At 38.8% G+C, this 19,946-nt stretch overlaps 1 protein-coding gene across 2 annotated transcripts in view; it reads right to left on the reverse strand.

Annotated features, from left to right (window-relative positions):
* The window catches only part of OBI1 (ORC ubiquitin ligase 1), a 39,660-nt gene that overhangs the window by 5,763 nt on the left and 13,951 nt on the right, over positions 1 to 19,946 (reverse strand). For both annotated transcript variants that reach the window (XM_019742584.2, XM_074329417.1), the window contains exons 4-5: positions 18,172 to 18,420; positions 14,811 to 14,899 (exon numbers count right to left, since the gene is read on the reverse strand). In XM_019742584.2, coding sequence (XP_019598143.2) covers positions 14,811 to 14,899; positions 18,172 to 18,420 — 338 coding nt within the window. The remainder of the gene's footprint in view (positions 1 to 14,810; positions 14,900 to 18,171; positions 18,421 to 19,946) is intronic.

Raw genomic sequence — 19,946 nt, forward strand, 5'->3', positions numbered from 1 at the left:
TAACAAGTACAGATGCATGTATCTGATGCTATACTTCCCTGGAAGAACACAAGGAGGATGAGAACTTATTTAACTTTGGGTCTCAACACACTTATTCACACTAATGCCAGATATTTCCAGAGCACATATCACTAAATGAATCAGAGCCACGGCAAGCTGGAGGGACTTCTAACATCATTTGCCATACGTGCTTCCTTTTCCAGAGCAAGTTTCACAATGGAGTACGTTCATAAACATTCCATTAGAGACCAAAAGGCTTTGATTTTCAAAGTAGCAGTGATGGCCAAAGGCTTCATTATGTCAGAGAAAACATCGTAGAGCAGTATGGGAGCTGCAGCTGATATCGGAAGTGTGTTCTGCTGGAATCTAGGAGAAGCTTAAAGGATTTTTGATCTTGGAATGTTAACTGAGGTGTACAATCTGGTTGAGGGCTCCCCTTGCCCAAAAAAGCTACAGAGTACAAGACTGTTTCCGTCCCTACTAGAAGTAAGAGAAATGAAAGTCCTATTGGCTTCACCTTTGAGATATTATGACCATTGTAAGGGTGTCTCCAACGAAGAAAAGTTCCCAAGATCACATGTTCTCATAGCCCATCACATAGGAGGAACAGAATGTGTTTGAAGGGGATCAGAAGAAAGCAAACGTGATAAAAGAATAAATGTCAGAACCAAGTATCAAAAGAACGAATCTCTAGTGGTAGGCTGCCGTTAACTAGTGGTGAAACACTGAGCAATTTATTTTGCCTCTAGTTCTCAATGGCATCCCAACATAAGGGATAAATGCTGGAAGCCCAGTGGGTTGCTGAGACCACCAAACTTCAGAAACATCCGCTTGAGGTACAAGGGGAACACTGGGGAAGTGAGCCCATCTGCCTCCCATTGTGTCTTTGATTTTGTATCTTCTCCTTACTTACTAGCTGACGTAACAGTGAAACAAAATGAAAGCAAACTTTGAATCTGGCCTGACAGATTTTCAGTGTTGATATCCTTGCTGTATATGGTTCTGATACACACAAATTTCAGTTACCACAGTTTAATTGAATAACACCAGTCACTTAACAACATGGTTCAAATATACCACATTATATTAACTGTGAGTAACTGCATAGGTAAAAACTTCACTGCTAGCTTTTCAGTTCACAAAACAGATGTTCATGGTGATCAGTGGCCCAATCACGTCTTTCAAAGTCTGAAAGTGGCTGGTGTTATTCGTCTGTTATTCAGTTCATACACAGTAAAACATGGAGTTGTGCTGCCACATGGTCTTTTACAAAGGTGGATAATTAGCCAGCAGAGATGAAGGTGCAGCAAAGAGGAGAAGTGATTAATGTTAGAAGTGAAATTAGAATCAAATGTAAATGTAGTTATACAAGACTAGATGAAACTACCACCATTCGAGAGACCCTAGATTATGCCAGAGGAATCTGGGAGAGGCCAACTTAGTGACATAAATGAGGATCGTGACTGTGACGAAAAGGCGAAAGATGTCTAGAGGAAGTGACAGGCTGGTAAAAAACTTCACATTAAAGCAATATGGAGATATTTCACAACACTGAAAGCACAAAGGACAAAATGCTGGAAGCAGATGCAAACTCAGGAGTGTGACAGTTCGTTAAGGCGTTAGAAAAGATGCTAGCGCTTCCTAAGTTATCCAATTGGACGGCAAGCACGATTCAGATTAGTCTCCATAAGTTTGTTACAAAGAAATAAAACACTTTAATTCTCAATGTTTTCAACTGTACTACATAAATATTAGCATACGAAATACATATTACTTTTATTGCTTTTTTTCATTTTCACGTATACTTATAATTGACAATGAGAGATTTAATGTTTTTGACAAAAATTGTTAAAGGTTATGGAACAATTAGATTTTTCCCATTGATTATTAAGACTGTTTTGTGTGGTTTTAGTTTGAATGGTCATTTTTATGGTCCTATAGAACCATGCAAAGTGAGGATTACCAATTTTAGCATATGTGCTGCTGAAACAAGCACAGGCTTACCTAAGGGTTGGTATGTGAGAAAACCAAGTAAACTTATGTGGGTGTCAAAATCATTTTTTTTAAAGAACTGCCATACTTACCCTAAGAATGACTCATTCATATAGAGTGGATTTTATTGTAAGACCCATTCACATAGAGTGGATTTTATTGTAAGACCCATTCATATAGAGTGGATTTTATTGCACAGTTGCATTCTACATAGCTGTAGTTGCGTATCTTCTCATTCCTGGACTCTCAGAGATGTTAGAAAAGTATCTTCTTTATTTTTTTAAATTTTATTGGGGAATATTGGGGAACAGTGTGTTTTTCCAGGGCCCATTAGCTCCAAGTCATTGTCCTTCAATCTAGTTGTGGAGGGCGCAGCTCAGCTCCAAGTCCAGTTGCGGTTTTCAATCTTTAGTTGCAGGGGCGCAGCCCACCATCCCATGTAGGAATTGTACAAGCAACCTCTGGTAGCTCAGCAGCAGCTCGTTGTCTTCAATCTAGTTGTGGAGGGAGCAGCTCACTGGCCCATGTGGGAATCGAACCGGCAACCCTGTTGTTCAGAGCTTGCGCTTTAACCAACTGAGCCATCTGGCTGCCCCGTATCTTCTTTATTTTAAACATGGAGGAGAGGTAGAGTTTCAGATAGAACTTTCCATTTTTCCTTCCCCTTTCCTATTTTCTCCTAAAGCGTAATCCACTAGGTAGAGTTTCCTTCAGTTTGCAAACTCTTTGTTTTGATTTAAGCGAGTAGCTTGTAACATGAGCTCCTCAGAAACCTGAGTTTTGCTAGAAGTGGACGAAAAGGGAGAGGTCCCAGTGCTGTGCTCTGCTATGTCTTTTGTGTACAAGGTAGGCAGGGTGCAAATTTTTGGGAAAGAGGACAGGGAGAACCAGGTCTATGGGGAGCTCAAAACTGTATTTGGTGGTGGGGCCTTTTTCTCTCACCTGCTCCCAACGAGTTGTTCGTGCATTACCCCTCGTCATCTCATCCTGTGTGTGTGTCAGGAGGATGGGGGAGCGCCTGTCTTTAAACTACTAGGGAAGCTACGGAAGTGGCCTATGCATCTTTATCTGCTGTTGAGCCATCGGACTCGCAATGTTTCTTCAAGAGAGTTTTCTCTTTTTAAAATTAAACAGTTATGAACATGCTACATTCCTAGAGAATCTGTTAATCGTAAATGTTCTGTCTATGGCCAATCTTAGTCACACAAATTGGTTCCACAAAAAAATGTATTAAATAACAGGAGGCAGACTGAGAGAGAACAGGAAGAAATTCTCCCCCCCTGAAGACTCAAGATAAAATTTTTGTTCCTTGGCCCATAATAAAAAAAAAAAAAAAAAAAAAAAAAAGGAAAGTGAACTGTTGGGATGGAACTTACCAAGAGTATGGGTAACAGATAAATCCTTAACAGTAGCCTAAGTGACAACAATTGACAATGATGACAGTAATAACAGCAGCAGCCACACTTATTGATGTTTCCTCGTGTCAAGCACATTACTATATTCTTGATATATTATCTAATTTAATTGTCAACTTTATTGTTGACACGACAACAATTGTCATGTCAAGCAAGATATGTTATTTTTGTTTTAAAGATGAGAAACAAGAAGCTTAAAAAGGTTGTCTCTTGTTCAAGGTTATACAGAAAGTGAACAGCAGGAAAGGATTTGAATTCAAGTCTGTTTCAGTCCAAATATCATGTTTGAACTCATATGAAGTGTTTGAACATGAGTTTCCTTCATAAGTAATATCAGCACCTATTTATACGATGTAATGGTATAAAATGCAAGCTAGATTTACTGAGTACAAAGTCTACATACACAGTCAAGGGACTAGCAGTGTTGCAATATTTATTAGTACACTGCTAATAGAAACATGGAGAGAAAATAAGGAAACAAGATGTGGGAAGACATACAGGTATGTATGCTGATAAATACAAAGTTGATAAATATTTATCAAACACCTACTATGTTTTAGACACAAGCTCAAGAATATTTTGAAACTTCCAAAGATCATTTTTTTAATAGCAGTCTTGCAGAAAACTACAGCACAAACAGATCACCCTGGTAAATGACAACCCAAAGAGGGTGGCTACTTTAACCAGAGATATGAAGACTAAATCTGACCCAGAGCTATGAACTGAAAGCTCCACCTTTAAGTGTGCTAAGTATAGAAAGTACACATGGTCATCTTGTCTCCCTCATGCACAATCAGCAGGTGTCTTCAGCTACGAGGAAACAATGCTACTTATGTGAAACAGGCAAAAATTTAAATAACAATATTTTAAGGCCTAAACATCACATAGGTACTTCTTTCAGCATCTACTATTAAGGGGGAAAAAATGCAAGCTATGTTATGTTGCATCTTAATTTAATCATAAAATCTAAAGTGTTTCATTATATGCAAGAATTAAAAAAAAAAAGCCACACCTTTTCCGCTTCAAGACAAAGGTCACATGACAGTGGAACTAGACAAAGAATCAAGAATCGAGGCCTTTGCGGCCATTTCTCCTCCCTATGCCTTCTAAAAGCACTGTTTAAAAATTAAGGTTGCGTTTGCTTTGCAAGCTTTCAAATGGAGAGCAGCATTTAAAAATAGTAGCTTATAACACAATTTTAAGGGAAATTTTAAATGTGTGTATGCTTATTATACTAAACTTACCAGGCATGTGTAGTCAAAAATGGTGGTGTCGAAAATTCTTGCTGAGATACCCAGAAATTCTTACTAAAAACAACCCGAGTATTGGGCAGCAGGTGTAAATTGAAGAACAGATTTCCATTTGTGGTCAGTCTCTTAAAAGGGCTGCTCCATATGTATATACTGCCTGTGAAGGTGGGCTAACTTACTGTAGAATAAAGTTCATTCTATTTAATAAATATATTTCATTTCAATCTCAGAAATGCCCTCATTTTCTGTCCAAAAAGATCAACCTTGTTTACGTGACATCAGTGGGGATCCTGATCTTTCATAGAAGGAGAGAACCTTAAAACATGCTATTTCATATCTTTTTACAGTTCCAAGAGGAATAAAGGACTTACACTTTTCCCCAAAATACAATAACCTTAACAACAACAAAATCTCAATAGTGTAAGAGTACAACTATGCTTTGGTGAAAAAAGCACACTTTAAAATCTCTGGACTAGTATCTATCAATATATTTTTCCCTATAGTTAAATCAGTCTCTCTCAGCACAAGGAACAATCTGAAACAAAATAAAACAAAACTGAAAACTGTGATCCAACCACCCTGTAATTATTACTCAGATAACAATTACTGAGGACTAATGTACGCTGAGGGGCTATGAGGAAGGGAAACAAAAGGAGTAAAAGACATTATCCTTGTTCTGAAGCAGTTCATAATCTTTCTGGCAACCCAGTTGCTCAGTCATTAGCATGCACTGCAGGCTCTTGAAATATCTTATCAATACAATAAAGACAAGCTGACAGAAAACTGCAGTAACTGTCCACCCCCAATTAGCTGCATATCCAGAGAAGGGCCCCTCAGGCAGCCGAGGGGCCTGAGCACACCTGGCTGTCACAGTCTGGCCCCAGGGTATGATCAGGCTCCCCTGACAGTCTACAAGTTCCCCTTCCGGGAAAACCAAAGGGCACAACAGAATCACTCATTGGATCAGGCTGGGGTCAAATACCAGGAATCATGGCGTTTGTCAGAGCAGAATCACGAGAAACAAAAAGGGCCAGAATAGGTCAAGAAGGGACAACAGGCAAGGTCAGCAAGACCAGAGGTGCTGCCGAGGAAGTCGAAAGCCAGGAGTCGTCCCAGTGATACAGGCCTGGCCTAAAACACAGCTTAGGAAGAGCAGACCCATGGACGGGGAAGGGGCCACAGCACAGAGTCAGCGCGGAGACAGCTTAAGGGCAGGACACCCAGTTCAAATGGGGCGACTCAGACAAGAAACCTTGTCTGGGAGCCAGGCAAGCCCTAACAGCACCTCCTCCTTTCCCTTTTCTGACTCCCAGTCACTAATACAGCTTAGGACAACTTCAGGAAATCCTTCTGCTCTCCTCATTTGGAGAAAATGCCAGCAATCTGGTTTCTTGCCCTCTTAAACCTTTTGTACTTTGGGTTTCAAGAAAGCTGAAAACCTCAATTCCCTGGTCAGTTCCCTCCCAGTGGCAGGACAGAGTACTAGAGCATAAGGACCCCTTCCTTCTGCCATGGGAAAGCACATGCATCCACGCGCACGTATTTTTATATAGATGCACATATGCATGCATTTTTAGAGGTACATCTTAGCTCCAAGGAGCTGGTAGATTAACTGAGCGTGACAGTCATGGAACGGGTCAGTATACAGTGTGATCCTTAAAACAACATGAGAGAGCAATGGGAGGAACAAGAGGACAGTGTTCCTTCTGTCTCGGGAAACCATGGAGGGCCTTACAGATAAAGACACAAACTGGCTAGATCTCAAAGGACGGGTAGGAATGCACCAGGCAGAATAAAAAGGAGAGGATAATGGAGAGGACCAGGGAAGGCAAAGGAAAAGGCAAAGAGACAAAGACCTGCCACAACATGGCGAATCTGGGCGCAGTGAGAAATTCAGCACGGCCACAGCACAGTGCAAGCAAGGGGAGGCTGGAGAGGAGACAAGGCCAAACTTAAGCCCTATTTATTAGTGAGGAGCCTCACATATACGGTACTAAGAAATCTGGGTTTTAATTTATGGGCAAGGGGGAATCACCAAAGGTTATTAAGCAGAAGAGTGAGACGATCAAATTTATATTCTAGAACTGAGGCAACGATAAGGCAGATGTTCAGGGTTGAGAGTGGAAAAGAAGAGCAAGCAGGAAGGTTGTTAAAATAGACATCTGAAATCATGTGGATCTACACCAGTGGGAATGAGGAGAAGATGAATTTCAAAGGCATTTAAGAGGCAGGATACATAGACTATAGTGAACAATTAAGTGTGGGATGAGAAGTGGTGGAGAAACATAGGAGGACTGGGGTTTTTATCTTAGGCAACCAGATGAGCAGTGAAGCCATTAAGAATAGGAACAAAGCAACAGGATAAACAATCTTTCGCGTGGGATAGATACAGATACAATTATTTCCACACACACGTCTACCAGTTCTTTGTGCTATGTATCATGCCAAAGACAAAATTATTTCCTTTAAACCTTACAATACCACATTATCGACATTTTACTCAAAGAAAACAATGGCTCTAAGAGGTTATTTATCGGATGTTATTTACCTATTAATTTAATTATTCAACAAATATTTATCAGGTGCCTTTTTGGTGCTGGGGTTTTGCAAGTGAGGGAGATAACAGCTAGGTCCTTCCCCTTGTGGAGCTTAAAGTTTAGAAAGAAGGAGACAGACAAGAAATAAGTCAAGCAATTAAACGAACAAGATAATTTAAGACAGCGGTAAGGGCTAAGAAGACAGTAATATTGTAACACTGAGCATTAACCATGGGCTCTAAGTGCAGTTCAAGTTTTAATTCCCTTAACTCTCACTACAACTAGATAGGTAGTACTACTGTCCCCATTTCACAGAAGACAGAAACTGAGATGCAGAAAGGTTAAAACATCTTCCTCCAAATCAGAGATAGCAAGTAAACAAAGCCAGCGTTCAGTCCGAGGGTGCCTGGCTCCTAGGAGAGCTCATAACCACACTAACCACATGGCTTCACCCCACCATGATTTTGTTACGATGGTGTCACTGTAAGACAGAGCGGGGAAGTAGAAGGTGCTAAAGCAGAGAGCTGCTTTTGATTGAATGATCAGGAAAGGCCTCTCTGCATTGATGATAGGAGACAGCCACATAAAGATCTGGAAGCAGAACATTCTAAGCAGAGGTGGAAAGTCTAGCATGTTTTATTAGGTTGGTGCAACAGTAACTGTGGTTTTTGCAATTATTTTTAGCCTTTAAAACTGCAGTTACTTTTGCACCAACCTAACAGACACAGAAAAAAGTCAGTATGGCCAGAGCAGGGTGAGCTAGGGGAATGGGAGTGAGATGAAGAAGAACTGGCAAGCGCAGACTAGCTCGGGAAGGACCTGAACTTTAGTTCAGGAAAACACTGGATAGTTTCAGGGAGGAGATTTAAACTTAATTTATACGTTATAAAAAGAGAACTTTGAGTATGGTGAAAATGAATGAATTGGGTAAGGGAAGAAGAGGCAAAGCAAAAGCAGGGAAATTTGAATCCAGATATTCTGTCTCCAGAGCTAAGCATTTACAGTAGTTCCCCCTCATCTGCAGGGCATACGTTCCAAGCCCCTTGGAGGGCGCCTGAAATCACGGATAGTACCAAACCCTATGTATACCATGTTTTACCCCATACATACATACCTGTGATAAAGGTTAATGTATAAATTAGGCACAATAAAAGATTAACAATAATAATAAAGTAGAATAACTATACTAAATATACTGTAATAAAATTTATGGGAATGACTTTGGGGTCATCATTAAGTAACAGTTCCTTGAGTGCAAGCACTGCTGTATTGACACAGTACAGCTACACTGCCACACGGCCATACTGATACCTGAGATGGCTACTAAGTCAGTGGGGGGCGGGGAGCACATCCGTGCTGAATATGCTGGACAAAGGGATGACTCAGTTCCTGGGAAGAGGGAGGCGGACAGCGTGAGAGAGTTCATCATGCTACTAAGAATGGCGTGCAATTTAAAACTTATGAATTGTTTATTTCTGGAATTTTCCATTTAATATTTTTAGACAACTGTTAACCACAGGTAACTAAAACCGTGGAAAGCAAAACTGCAGATAAGGGCAGGTGGCGGGCTACTGTACAGTCATTCACCACTTAAGATGGGGACATGTTCTGAGAAACACGATGTTAGGCAGATTTCATCTTTGTGCGAACATCATACTGTACTTACACAAACCTGGGTGGTATAACCCAGTACTGTAATTAATTGTATGCACAATACTTTTAAACAGCTGGCAGCGCAGTAGGTTTGTTTCACGAGCATCACCACAAACACGTGATTAATGTGCTGTGCTAGGTCACAACAGCTGTGACGTCATGGGCGATACGAAGTTTTCGGTTCCATTATAATTTTATGGGACGACTGTTGTATATGTGGTCGTTCATTGACTTAACATTATGCAGCACAAGACAGTATTTAACCTCTTTGCTCTAAATCGAAGGTACAGGATCTCAGGTGAAGGTATAAAGTAGACAGATGGGAATGTGAATCCATAGTTCAGGAGAAAAGGTGAGGCCAATGATTTAAATTTTCTTTTGTCATCGTTGACATACAGGTAGATTATTATTAAAGCCATGGGAATAGATGAGATGGCTCAAGGAACACAAATAACAGCAAAAAGGGAAGGAAGCCAGACCCTAATCTATGAAGCCTATTCTTTCTTCCTCAGGGCACTTCTTTTCATATGCCATAACAGGAAACACTGCTGACTGTCCGGAGAGTATCTGCAGCCTTTATCTTCCCCCAGAAGCTGGGGCAACGGTGAAGACTGGTCCATAATGACAAGCCTTGGAGTTGCTGTGCAGTAAAAGAGGTGCTGCATGCAAGGAGAATTACCAAACCCATAGATCTCACTAACGACACAATCACAAGAATACATAACATTCCTGAATACATATTTATAGAAAGGAAGGCCATTAATCCAATTATAACCAAGTTTGATATAATGACCTATGAAGTTTTATACCCTATGCTATTAAGGTGAGTTAGTAGCTGAATGCAAGAAGTGCTCTGCTAAAGCCTCATAATAGCTGACAACATGGAACAAACCCTGCTTATCACGCACGCCAAGAGCAAAAAAATGGCACAACTGAAGAGAGAGAACTTGGTGAGAGGGTATGGAACTTTCAAATGTTTTACAAGTAAATTCTTCATACTTCTTCAAGCTAACATATCACGAAAGAACTCCTAATTCTATCAAGGACAAATATATCCACATTTCCTGGAACAGTTCAGGAATAGTAAGTGAAGCCAAGGGAACTTATGAATATGAGAAACGCAATACTTAAGTCTTTCCTTCCTGTTCTTGTTTCTTACTACATGGAGGTGTGACACTGTTGGCATTCCCCACTGTTAAACAGGGGACCGGGAACAGGCCTTTCTCCCGAGAGCAGAGTAGTGGAGACAGTGGAGTCATGCCAACCAGCTATTTACTAGGGTTATTGATGACAGTCACAATAGAGAGCTGTGCAAATTACACAGAGGACTTCTGCTCTGATGAGTTTGGGAGGGAAGCCACCATCTTTCTTGAGCATGACCTGTGGCTGTTACCAGAGAGAAGGGACTGGAGCTAAAGGGACCACAGTACTTCTAACAGCTCACATTCTTCCTGTTGCTCAGAATGCCTTCTTCCTCACTGAAATCTCCATGCTTCAAAGCTGGGCTCAAATCCTGCTTCTTTGAGAAAGACTGTCATCACTACAACCCACCTGCCATTCTCTGAACTCATATTGCAGTCTCTGCTTTTTGGCTTCGTATCTGTTTAGTATTTCATTGTTTCATATATTTTTGTCTCTCATGTTCATTAGATTATGAGCTTCTTGGAGGCAGGAACCATGTTTTGTTGGTTTTGATTTTTTATTATAAAAATGTTCAAGCATTCACAGAAGTAGGGAGAAATATGTAACAAACTCCCATATATTCATCACCCACTTTCAACATTTATCAGGATTTTGACTCATTTCATATATCTGTGTGTGTGTGTGTGTGTGTGTGTGTGTGTGTGTGTGTGTATATATATATATATATATATATCCCTTTTTTATTTTGTTAAAACATTTTATAGTCCATATTTTAGTATGCATTTCTTTAAAAAAAGACATTTTCTTCAGCAACCATAATACCTAAGCAAAATTAACAGTAATTCCTTAGTATAATCTAATATCTAATTCATATTTAAATTTACATAATTACCTCAAAAATGTCTGGACATTTGTTATTAATCAATATCCAAACATAATCCATATACAGTAGACCCCTGAACAACGTGGGGGTTAGGGGTGTTCATCCCCCTCACAGTTGAAAAATCTGTAGATACTCAATTCCCTTATATAAACTTTTGACTCCCCCAAAACTTAACTATTGCCATCCACTGGTATCTGTGGCAGATGGGTTCCTTATATAAAACGGCACAGAACAACCCACAGTCAGCCCTCCACATCCAGGGATTCCTAACAGTGCATCGAAAATGCTGTTTTCAATCTGCGATTGGCTGAACGCAAGATGTGAAACCCCGGGGTGTATGAAGAACCAACTGTATATTTATTGAAAAAAGTCCACAGTATGCGGATCCATGCAGTTCAAACCCATGTTTTTCAAGGGTCAACTGTACTGCATTTGGTTATCGTGTCTCTTAGTTCTTTTTTATTGTAAAGCAGGCCTCCCCCTCCCACTGTGCCAATGATTTAATGAATGAATCTAGTCATTTTTCCCACTGAGTGTCCCACATTCTGGATTTGTCTATCTGCTTCCTCACAGTCCTAGGGGCTATGTTTTTCATTCATTTACTCAACAAATGTGTTATCAGGAGCAGAGTATGAGCCAGAACTCTAGGAAATACAGTGGCTACAACAGTGAATACAATTACAGATAGCCCTAGCTCAAACAGAAGAAAGCCATAAAACAAATAATTACACAAAATATTAATTATTAGCAAGTGTGGTATGTGCTAAGAAGGGAAAGCACACAGTAGTAAGAGAAATTATATATAGTAAGGAAATTAACCTAATTTAGGGGTCAGGAAGAGTATTTATTTTGTATAGTTCAAAGTATCTTATACAGTGTTAAGTAAATAAACATTCAGCATTTCTGGGTTGGCTGGGAATGTGAGTTTTCTTCAGATATCAACCTTTCAACTAAAGGATATACCACCACTTCCTGAGTTCTGAATATCAAATCTGATTCTCTTAGGAGTCCATGTTAGGAGAAAACTGAAAGGGCAAACAGATGGTTTTTCCCAAATGAAATAACTTATTTTAGAACAGAAAGAAGAATTCAGGAAGTGGCTAAATAAACTCAAAGAAAAAGATCAAATTTCCTGACTGCCAGTTTAGATATTAGCACAATGAATTTCTGACGAGGAATAGAATGGATATTGAAACTCTGTAGGATATCTGCCACACTGCTCCAAAGGGATTTTAAGTTAAAGTCGAGGAAGGAAAAGTATCCAGGTACACTTTAAGACTGGATATAATAGAGGGTAAAAGATAGAATAGAAAAACAGTAACAGAGGAGATAAATGATAATCCAGATCTTCATTTTAAAAGATTAGAGCACTGTTTACAATGTATTGCTTTTGTACAATACTGTCTACTTGAGAACAATGTAAACGTTTAAGCTCCCCTCTTTCTAAACACGTCAAGTCTAATTTTGGGGCACTAGCATGATACTTGTTTGAGTATCTTGAAAAGAAATAAATTCTAGTATGGACTGACTTGTTTTTCCCACCTCTTCACCCCCATCTGCCAAATTCATATGCTGAAGCCTTAACACTCAATGGGACCATACTTAAGAGGAATTTTAGGAGGTAATTAAGGTTACATTAGATCACAAGGATGAGGCCCTAATCTGATAGGATTGGTGTCCTTATAAGAAGAGGAAGAGAGACCAGACATCTCTTTCTCTCTGACATGTGCTAGCGTAGTGAGAAGGTGGCTGGCTGTTTGTGAGCCAAAAGTCCTCGCCAGAAACCCAAACTGCCGAACCTTGATTTTGGACTTTTAGCTTCCAGAACTGTGAGAAAATAAATATCCTTTGTTGAAGCCACCCCATCGATAGTATTTTGTTATGGCAGCCCAAGGTGGCAAATATGACTTCCCAGTTTAAATTCTCTAGTGTCTAAATTTTAAACCTCTCCTGCATGATTTATAGAATATATCTGCATAATCTGAAGGATACATCAGAAACTAAGGCCATGCGTATAAAAAGCATTCCTTGACATCCAAGTAGACAACAGAAAATAATTGGTCAAGGTGCTTCCTAATCAAGGGAACAAAATAGAATGGTTTTACTTGCTTACATGTACTTTTAAACTGAATTTTCATATTCTTTTCAATACAAATAGAGGCTCTCTTCAGGTGAACCAGATCTGGGTATTTTCAATCGTGGTCAGTTTCTCTCTGAATTCCACTAGGGTTTGGTGATGCAGCGTGAACAAGGCTATAAATCAAATGCAGTGCATTTAATACCACAGTGCATTGCAAATTCATCTGGAAGAGGGGTCAGTTAATACCACTTTTTTAAGTGAAACTGTCGCCTTCCCCTGAAGGGAAGGCATGGAAGTTAAAGATAGCAAATCCTAAAGTTACATGGGATTCAGAAGTGTGGCTGCTTGTTAGGATAGGCAGAGGCCAGGTTTTTTCAGGTGAGGTTTATCAGTTACTTATCAGGCTGGAGCCATGGATATTTAAAAACACACATTCTGGGAGCTGGCATTAAATCTGAAATGTGGTGGGCAACTTTTCAAGAAATAAAAGCTACAAACAAAATAGCTTTAGTTCCATTCAGCATGCTGTGGGAAATGGCTAATGCACAAGCATTACTATGACTGGCAAGGCGCGCTGCCAATAAATGAGAGGAGCAGAGATTCAAAACCACCACATAACAGCAACACTTCCTAAGCTTATTTCACTAATTTGTCAAAGAAGGACATTATCTGGAGTGAAAGCAAAATGAGGTTAGAGAAGACAGGGGAAGGAACTATTGAAAAGTAAAAGCTATGCTTCTTTTCCTATTGGTTAGTTATCTCTGTTTTGAGTAATTATGGTTGACTTCTACCATTTCCTGTTACCACACTTGGTTTTACTGAAGGCAACATTTTCTCCTTTTCAAATGACAAGCAGAGAGCTATTTCAGGTAGGACAAATATCCCTTGTTTGCTTATGCCTGCCTTGTCTTTTTCCACTAGGAATGAAATCTATTGGTTGGATGGGAAGAAAGTGTGGCATGCCACCCCTCAGAGAGGGATGGGGGCCATATTCTCTTCTCACTTGTCATTTTTTTCCCTAGAAAAATTTCAAGTGTCATATCCCATCTTTTCTCCCTATTCAACTCTTAACTCTCAACTGTTTCTTAGAATTTTAAACAGATTGTTAAGCGGGTCAATACCTGCAATCTCTTACATTTTGGAACTGAATTAAAACTATCCCATCATAAAAGAATAAAATCACTTAGTTGTATAGTTCAGATCAGTAAAAATGAACAACTAATGCCTTAAATTCTATTTCAGATAGGCTTTTTAGTCTAATGGGTAGTGTAAAAGTGTAATGATTTTCAGTGTAATGGCACAGAAGACGGAATCTGGGGCTGAACTACTTGTGTTCAAGTCCTATTTCCACTACTTATTAGCTGTGCAGATTTTGATAAGTCAACTTAATTTCTCTCTATGCCTCCATTTCCTCATCCGTAAATGAAAATAGTTCTACATCACAGGTTGTTATACCGGACAAAGAGAAAGCACTATATGAACATTAACTATTATTAAGATTATTTCAGAAGACTTCTAAAGGGCATTCATTATATCAGTCTCCCTACTGTTTGTTAGTACTATTAAACAGTTATATGTAAAACCAAGTGAAAGTTCACCTGTTTTAGGTCACAAAACAATCCTCTTGCTAATCAGATAAGGTAAAACGATAAGAATGAAATCCTTTCTTCAAAATTAGTCATAATTGAGACTAAGAGTTTAGTCTCAATACCATCGCTATACACTTGACGTTTAGAAGCAAGACATTCTTCTTAAACCTACATGCAATAAAGAATCAAATGAAGAACACATACAATAACAACTTATTCTAAAACACTGACATAATCTGAAACATTGCTCTGTGAACAAAATACATACTTCTGGGGTGATCTGTTATCAAGTTCAGCCTTCAGTCGTAAATTCTCCCTCACCAGGCCACCATTTTCCAATTTCAATTTTTTATTTGCCTTAAAAAAAAAAAAAAGAGTTGAAAATAATCAAGCACAAGCTAAAACGAAAGTGCCTTGTAAAAACTATGACACGAGCCATCAGTATTTTTTTAGAGTAATAATATCAGAAAACTGAATGCTAGAGCATGGCCTTCAGAAACCTAAAATCACCACTGGGAATGACTTGTGAAACTGTGAATACAACCAAGCATTGGAAATCAGTATTCCCCAAGCACTCTGCAAATCTCCTATCCAGGGAAATAAAGGAGCTATGTTAGTTAGCTTAGAGTCATTATGGGACTATACTAATGACATTTTTTTCCTTTTTTACATAACTGAATATTCTAAGCATGATAACATTATACCACATGCAATTATTTGCAAAACTTATGCTGAGTTAATTCTTGACTTTGAGACTGATTTTTGGTTGCTACTTAAAAAGTTTTTTTAGTGATAACAAATCTAATACGATTAAACCACTTGCTTGCTTTCTTCAAAAGGCTTTCCCAAATGCCCTGGCTCACAACTTCTGAGACTCTCAAAACTGAGTTAATATTTTGTAATAAATTCTATGGATTCTCTTGATTAAAAAAAAAAATCCCAAGATTGACTTTATTTTTTTAATTGTATGATACTTAAAAATTACCTAACAAAACATTAATTGCGGGAAAATCTAGAGACTGAATATTGATTCTGGACAGCCTGAAAAGTAGTGTATATAAATTTTAAGAGTTTTCTTAAAAGCTGCCACCTTTAAATTGCCTCATCATTGCATTTTTTGAATTCTGAAGAAATGTAAGACTTTCTAGAATGGAAACCAATCTCACCAACCTGGCAAGAGAAATTCATTGTTTGACTAGAACATTAACATTCAAAGTAATGGGTCACAAGAACTGTCAACTGAAAGGTTTAAACCAATAAGATTTAAACAAACAGATTTCAAACATTTGACCAATGTTTTTGACTAATTTCCAGAACTTCTGACTATATTTCTTGCCCATCCACACAACAATGCCCAAGAGGATGGCAAGAGCAGCAAGGCAGAGAACAAAGCCTGACTCCCTTAGATTCATGCAGGTTCCTTTTGGGCTCTGAGCACCTGCTGATCTTCATGGTTGCAACACAACCTGGACTGTGGAGGGTTAATTCTTTAAGTGACTGATAAACACCATTACTGCCCCTCTGAAGACATAAGAAGAGTCATTTACTTCCTCATACACACAGACAATGAATTAATCTCTCAAGCATAGCACCGTAAGAGGAGGCACTTAGTGAATACTTTTTGATGATGAGAAGCTTAAATTAGAAACTCATTTGAGATTTCTTTTCCCCTCTAAACTATATCACTGCATTTCAAGGTCTCTCACCAGGCCCGGGTTTCTCTAACATTCTCTTTAAGCGCTGGCTAATTCCTCAACTATCAGGAGATATTTTCAAATTCAGGAGGGTTAGGGTCATAAAGACTACAAAGGGCAGAGTTCTGTCTATTTGTTGCATCTAAAAGAGTAATGAAGTCTTCAGCTATTTTGCATTCTCAACACTGTTGGGTATGGCCTCATAATGGTTCAAAACTCACTTAACCCTGAAAACATCAGAAAAAAGGTCCATTTTTCTCATTCTAAGTACTCCTTTAGTCTGAATTTTGAACACCTGTATCTAATTTATAGTATGTTATTATTTTGTCCTTCACATTCAAATTTTGCCCTACAAACCATGTTTTTTAATTCATTTGTGCCCCAGTTTATTGCCCAGTACTACCTAATACCATCACTAGGCACCCAAAATGGGCTTATTAAATATCCCAAATAATTCTGAGGTCACAGGGTAGTTTTGGACATTGAATTTAACACGTGACCTTTAAAAGGGAGAAGAAAAACTGTGCTTTATGTACTTTCCCTTTACATACATCCCCTACACCACTCTTATGAGACCAAGCCACATGCTGTAATAAGCATGTAATGCCAGAAACTTAAATGAAGTTTAATAACTATAAAGGAGGCCATATAAAACTTACTGATGGCTCAAGAAGAGGAAGGGAAGTTAACTGGGACATGGCAGAGAGACAAATACTGTCATTTCCCAGCTGCCTTTCCTTTTTGCGTCCTTTTCTTAGACAAACCAACATGCTAAAGTTGGCCATTAATATTCAATTCCCCTAAACTTGTAACAAACTCAGTGCAATTATGTCTGCAGTTGTTTTTTCTTTTTTCTGAGCCCAAATGGCATTTCTTTTATATGTAGGTATTTGAAAATGGCTTAGTATTTACACTAAGTTGCAGCTACTTCTCTGCTACTTAACCACACGAGGATCAAAGGGCCAGTATGTGGTGGTACTTCTTTAAAGTATCATATGGAGCTCATTAATGATTTTAGCAGGTAGGATTTAGTAATTCAGTGCAGTATTTTCAGTTCAGTACAGTATTTTCAGGGAATGCAGATAGGTTGAATGCGTGGTGGTAGACCTGGATACCACAAAATGATCTCCACTCAGCACAACAGGACTCCATTGTAGATAAACCTGAAGGCAAGCTACAGGCTGGTCCCTCTGGCAAACAAAGACATACAGCACTTGATTATAATCTCTAGTGCTGACTGCATGGAGCTTATCTCCTTTTCTAGAATGGAAAATTCTAGAGATTTGGCTTTTTCACGTACGGTATGCTTTCTCTATCTTGTTGGATGGATGGAAGAATAACTGAAAAAAATGAACCCGCCTCTTAAGCCACAATATCCTTTTGTATGAAGTAGTCTAAAGAGGCTACTCACAGCTCTCTTGGAATTCTTCATTAAGCCTTTAACTACTTACAATCTGAAAAATCAGAGAATGGTAATGCTAGAAAAGATACGGTCCAAGTCTTTCATTTTATAGGTAGGGAAATGGATATGTGTTTGTTTTTATGCATACAGGGCAGTCACTGAGAAAAGCTTAAAAAAAAATTAAGGTAAACCACAAAGAGGGGAAATAGAAACACATCCTTTAAATTGATGTCACTCTCCTACAAGATGCAAACTCATACAGAAGCACTATAGAGTCTCCAATTATAGTCACAAATTGAACCACCTGATATTTCTTGGCGGCTAATGACATTTAAGGAGAAAACGTTTTCCTCTTGCTTATAAATACTCATCCAGAGATTCTGTCCTTTCACCACAAATCATCTAATGATGAGAGTCAAGATAACATGGATATTTATACTTTTGAAGGAAATTACAATATTACAGAATTTTAAAAACAACTATAATAGAAATTTTAAAATTATAATAGAATTTTATAAACAACCACAACTTACCTCCTTTAACTTATCTACATCATCTTTCATTTTTTCATAGATTTCATTAGCTGTTCTAAGTTTTTTCTTCCACTCTGCTACAGTTTCTGGATCAGTTTTACTTGGATTATTTGCAATTGGATGTTTGTCTTCATTTTGGTTGCCCTGCATTAAGGTTAAAGGATCCAGAATAGTTTTGATCTGTGACTCCAAGCTGAGATTTTTACTCTTGAGTTCCTCTACCTCTTTCTGCAGACAATCTATTTCGTCCTGAAAAAGCATTGCAAAGCCATTAGGTAGACACAGACATTAAGCACATACATAAGCTAATCCGAGGCCGATGTGTTTTTAAATTATATACTCAAAATTCTGTAGATACAGATTCTTTATGCATTAGAACAGTTTTGTAGGTAGAAAGTCACACACAGTTGAAATTCTCAAAATGTATTTTGACTCTGAGAAAAACTGGCATTCCCACTGCTTTTTTCATTTAGATTCAGTGATAGTTTGTGGTTTTTAAAAAATAAAGCTGTCGGGGCCGGCCCGGTGGCTCAGGCAGTTAGAGCTCCGTGCTCCTAACTCCGAACGCTGCCGGTTCGATTCCCACATGGGCCAGTGGGCTCTCAACCACAAGGCTGCCAGTTCAACTCCTCGAGTCCCGCAAGGGATGGTGGGCTCTGCCCCCTGCAACTAAGGTTGAATATGGCACCTTGAGCTGAGCTGCCTCCCGGATGGCTCAGTTGGTTGGAGCACGGGCTCTCAACCACAAGGTTGCCAGTTCAATTCCTCGACTCCCGCAAGGGATGGTGGGCAGCGCCCCCTGCAACTAAAATTGAACACAGCACCTTGAGCTGAGCTGCCGCTGAGCTCCCCGGATGGCTCAGTTGGTTGGAGCGCGTCCTCTCAACCACAAGGTTGCTGGTTCGACTTCCGCAAGGGATGGTGGGCTGTGCCCCCTGCAACTAGCAACGACAACTGGACCTGGAGCTGAGCTGTGCCCTCCACAACTAAGATTGAAAGAACAACAACTTGAAGCTGAACAGCACCCTCCACTACTGAGATTGAAAGGACAACAACTTGACTTGGAAAAAATAAAAAAATAAAAAAAATAAAGCTGTCAACTCTTTGATTCTATTTAAAATGTCCAGGAAACGAAAGTTGTATGAATTCAACAAGGAAGTAGATTCCTCAGAAAAAAATTCTGAGGTGTATTTAATTGCTTTATTGAGGGAAATTTAAAAATACAGTGCTGAGGAAGGTGATCTATTATATTATAGTTTTGTTTCATGCTTGTATTTTTGCTTCTATAGTTGACGAGTTGAAACCATACACCATTTCCTTCCATCTTCCATTTCAGAATACCTGTAGTTAATTTTTAACTTTCTATGTTCTGCTTCTTCAATTACTCCCGTGACTATTCCAAGTATTAGATTTCCCCATCTGGAACTGCTTATTATCTTTTTTTTTTAATTAAAGTTTACTGGGGTGACAACAGTTAGTAAAGTTACATAGATTTCAGGTGTACAATTCTGTAATACATTATCTATATCTCACATTGTGTGTTCACCACCCACAGTCGGTTCTCTTTCCATCACCATACAGTAGATGCATATTATCTTAAATCCAATTATTACACATTTGGACTGGAATTTTTTTCTGTGATACCACCTATTCATCTATAATGGATACTTCTTCTTAAACTAAGACTGAATAATTCTGTTGTTAGAAAATAAACTCCAAGTACCTCAATATGCCAGTGATCTTCTAAAGAATTAATTTGATTAGTACCTAAGTAT

This window comes from Rhinolophus sinicus, linkage group LG04 (assembly GCF_036562045.2).
Source record: "Rhinolophus sinicus isolate RSC01 linkage group LG04, ASM3656204v1, whole genome shotgun sequence".
In the NCBI taxonomy this organism is placed as follows: domain Eukaryota; kingdom Metazoa; phylum Chordata; class Mammalia; order Chiroptera; family Rhinolophidae; genus Rhinolophus; species Rhinolophus sinicus.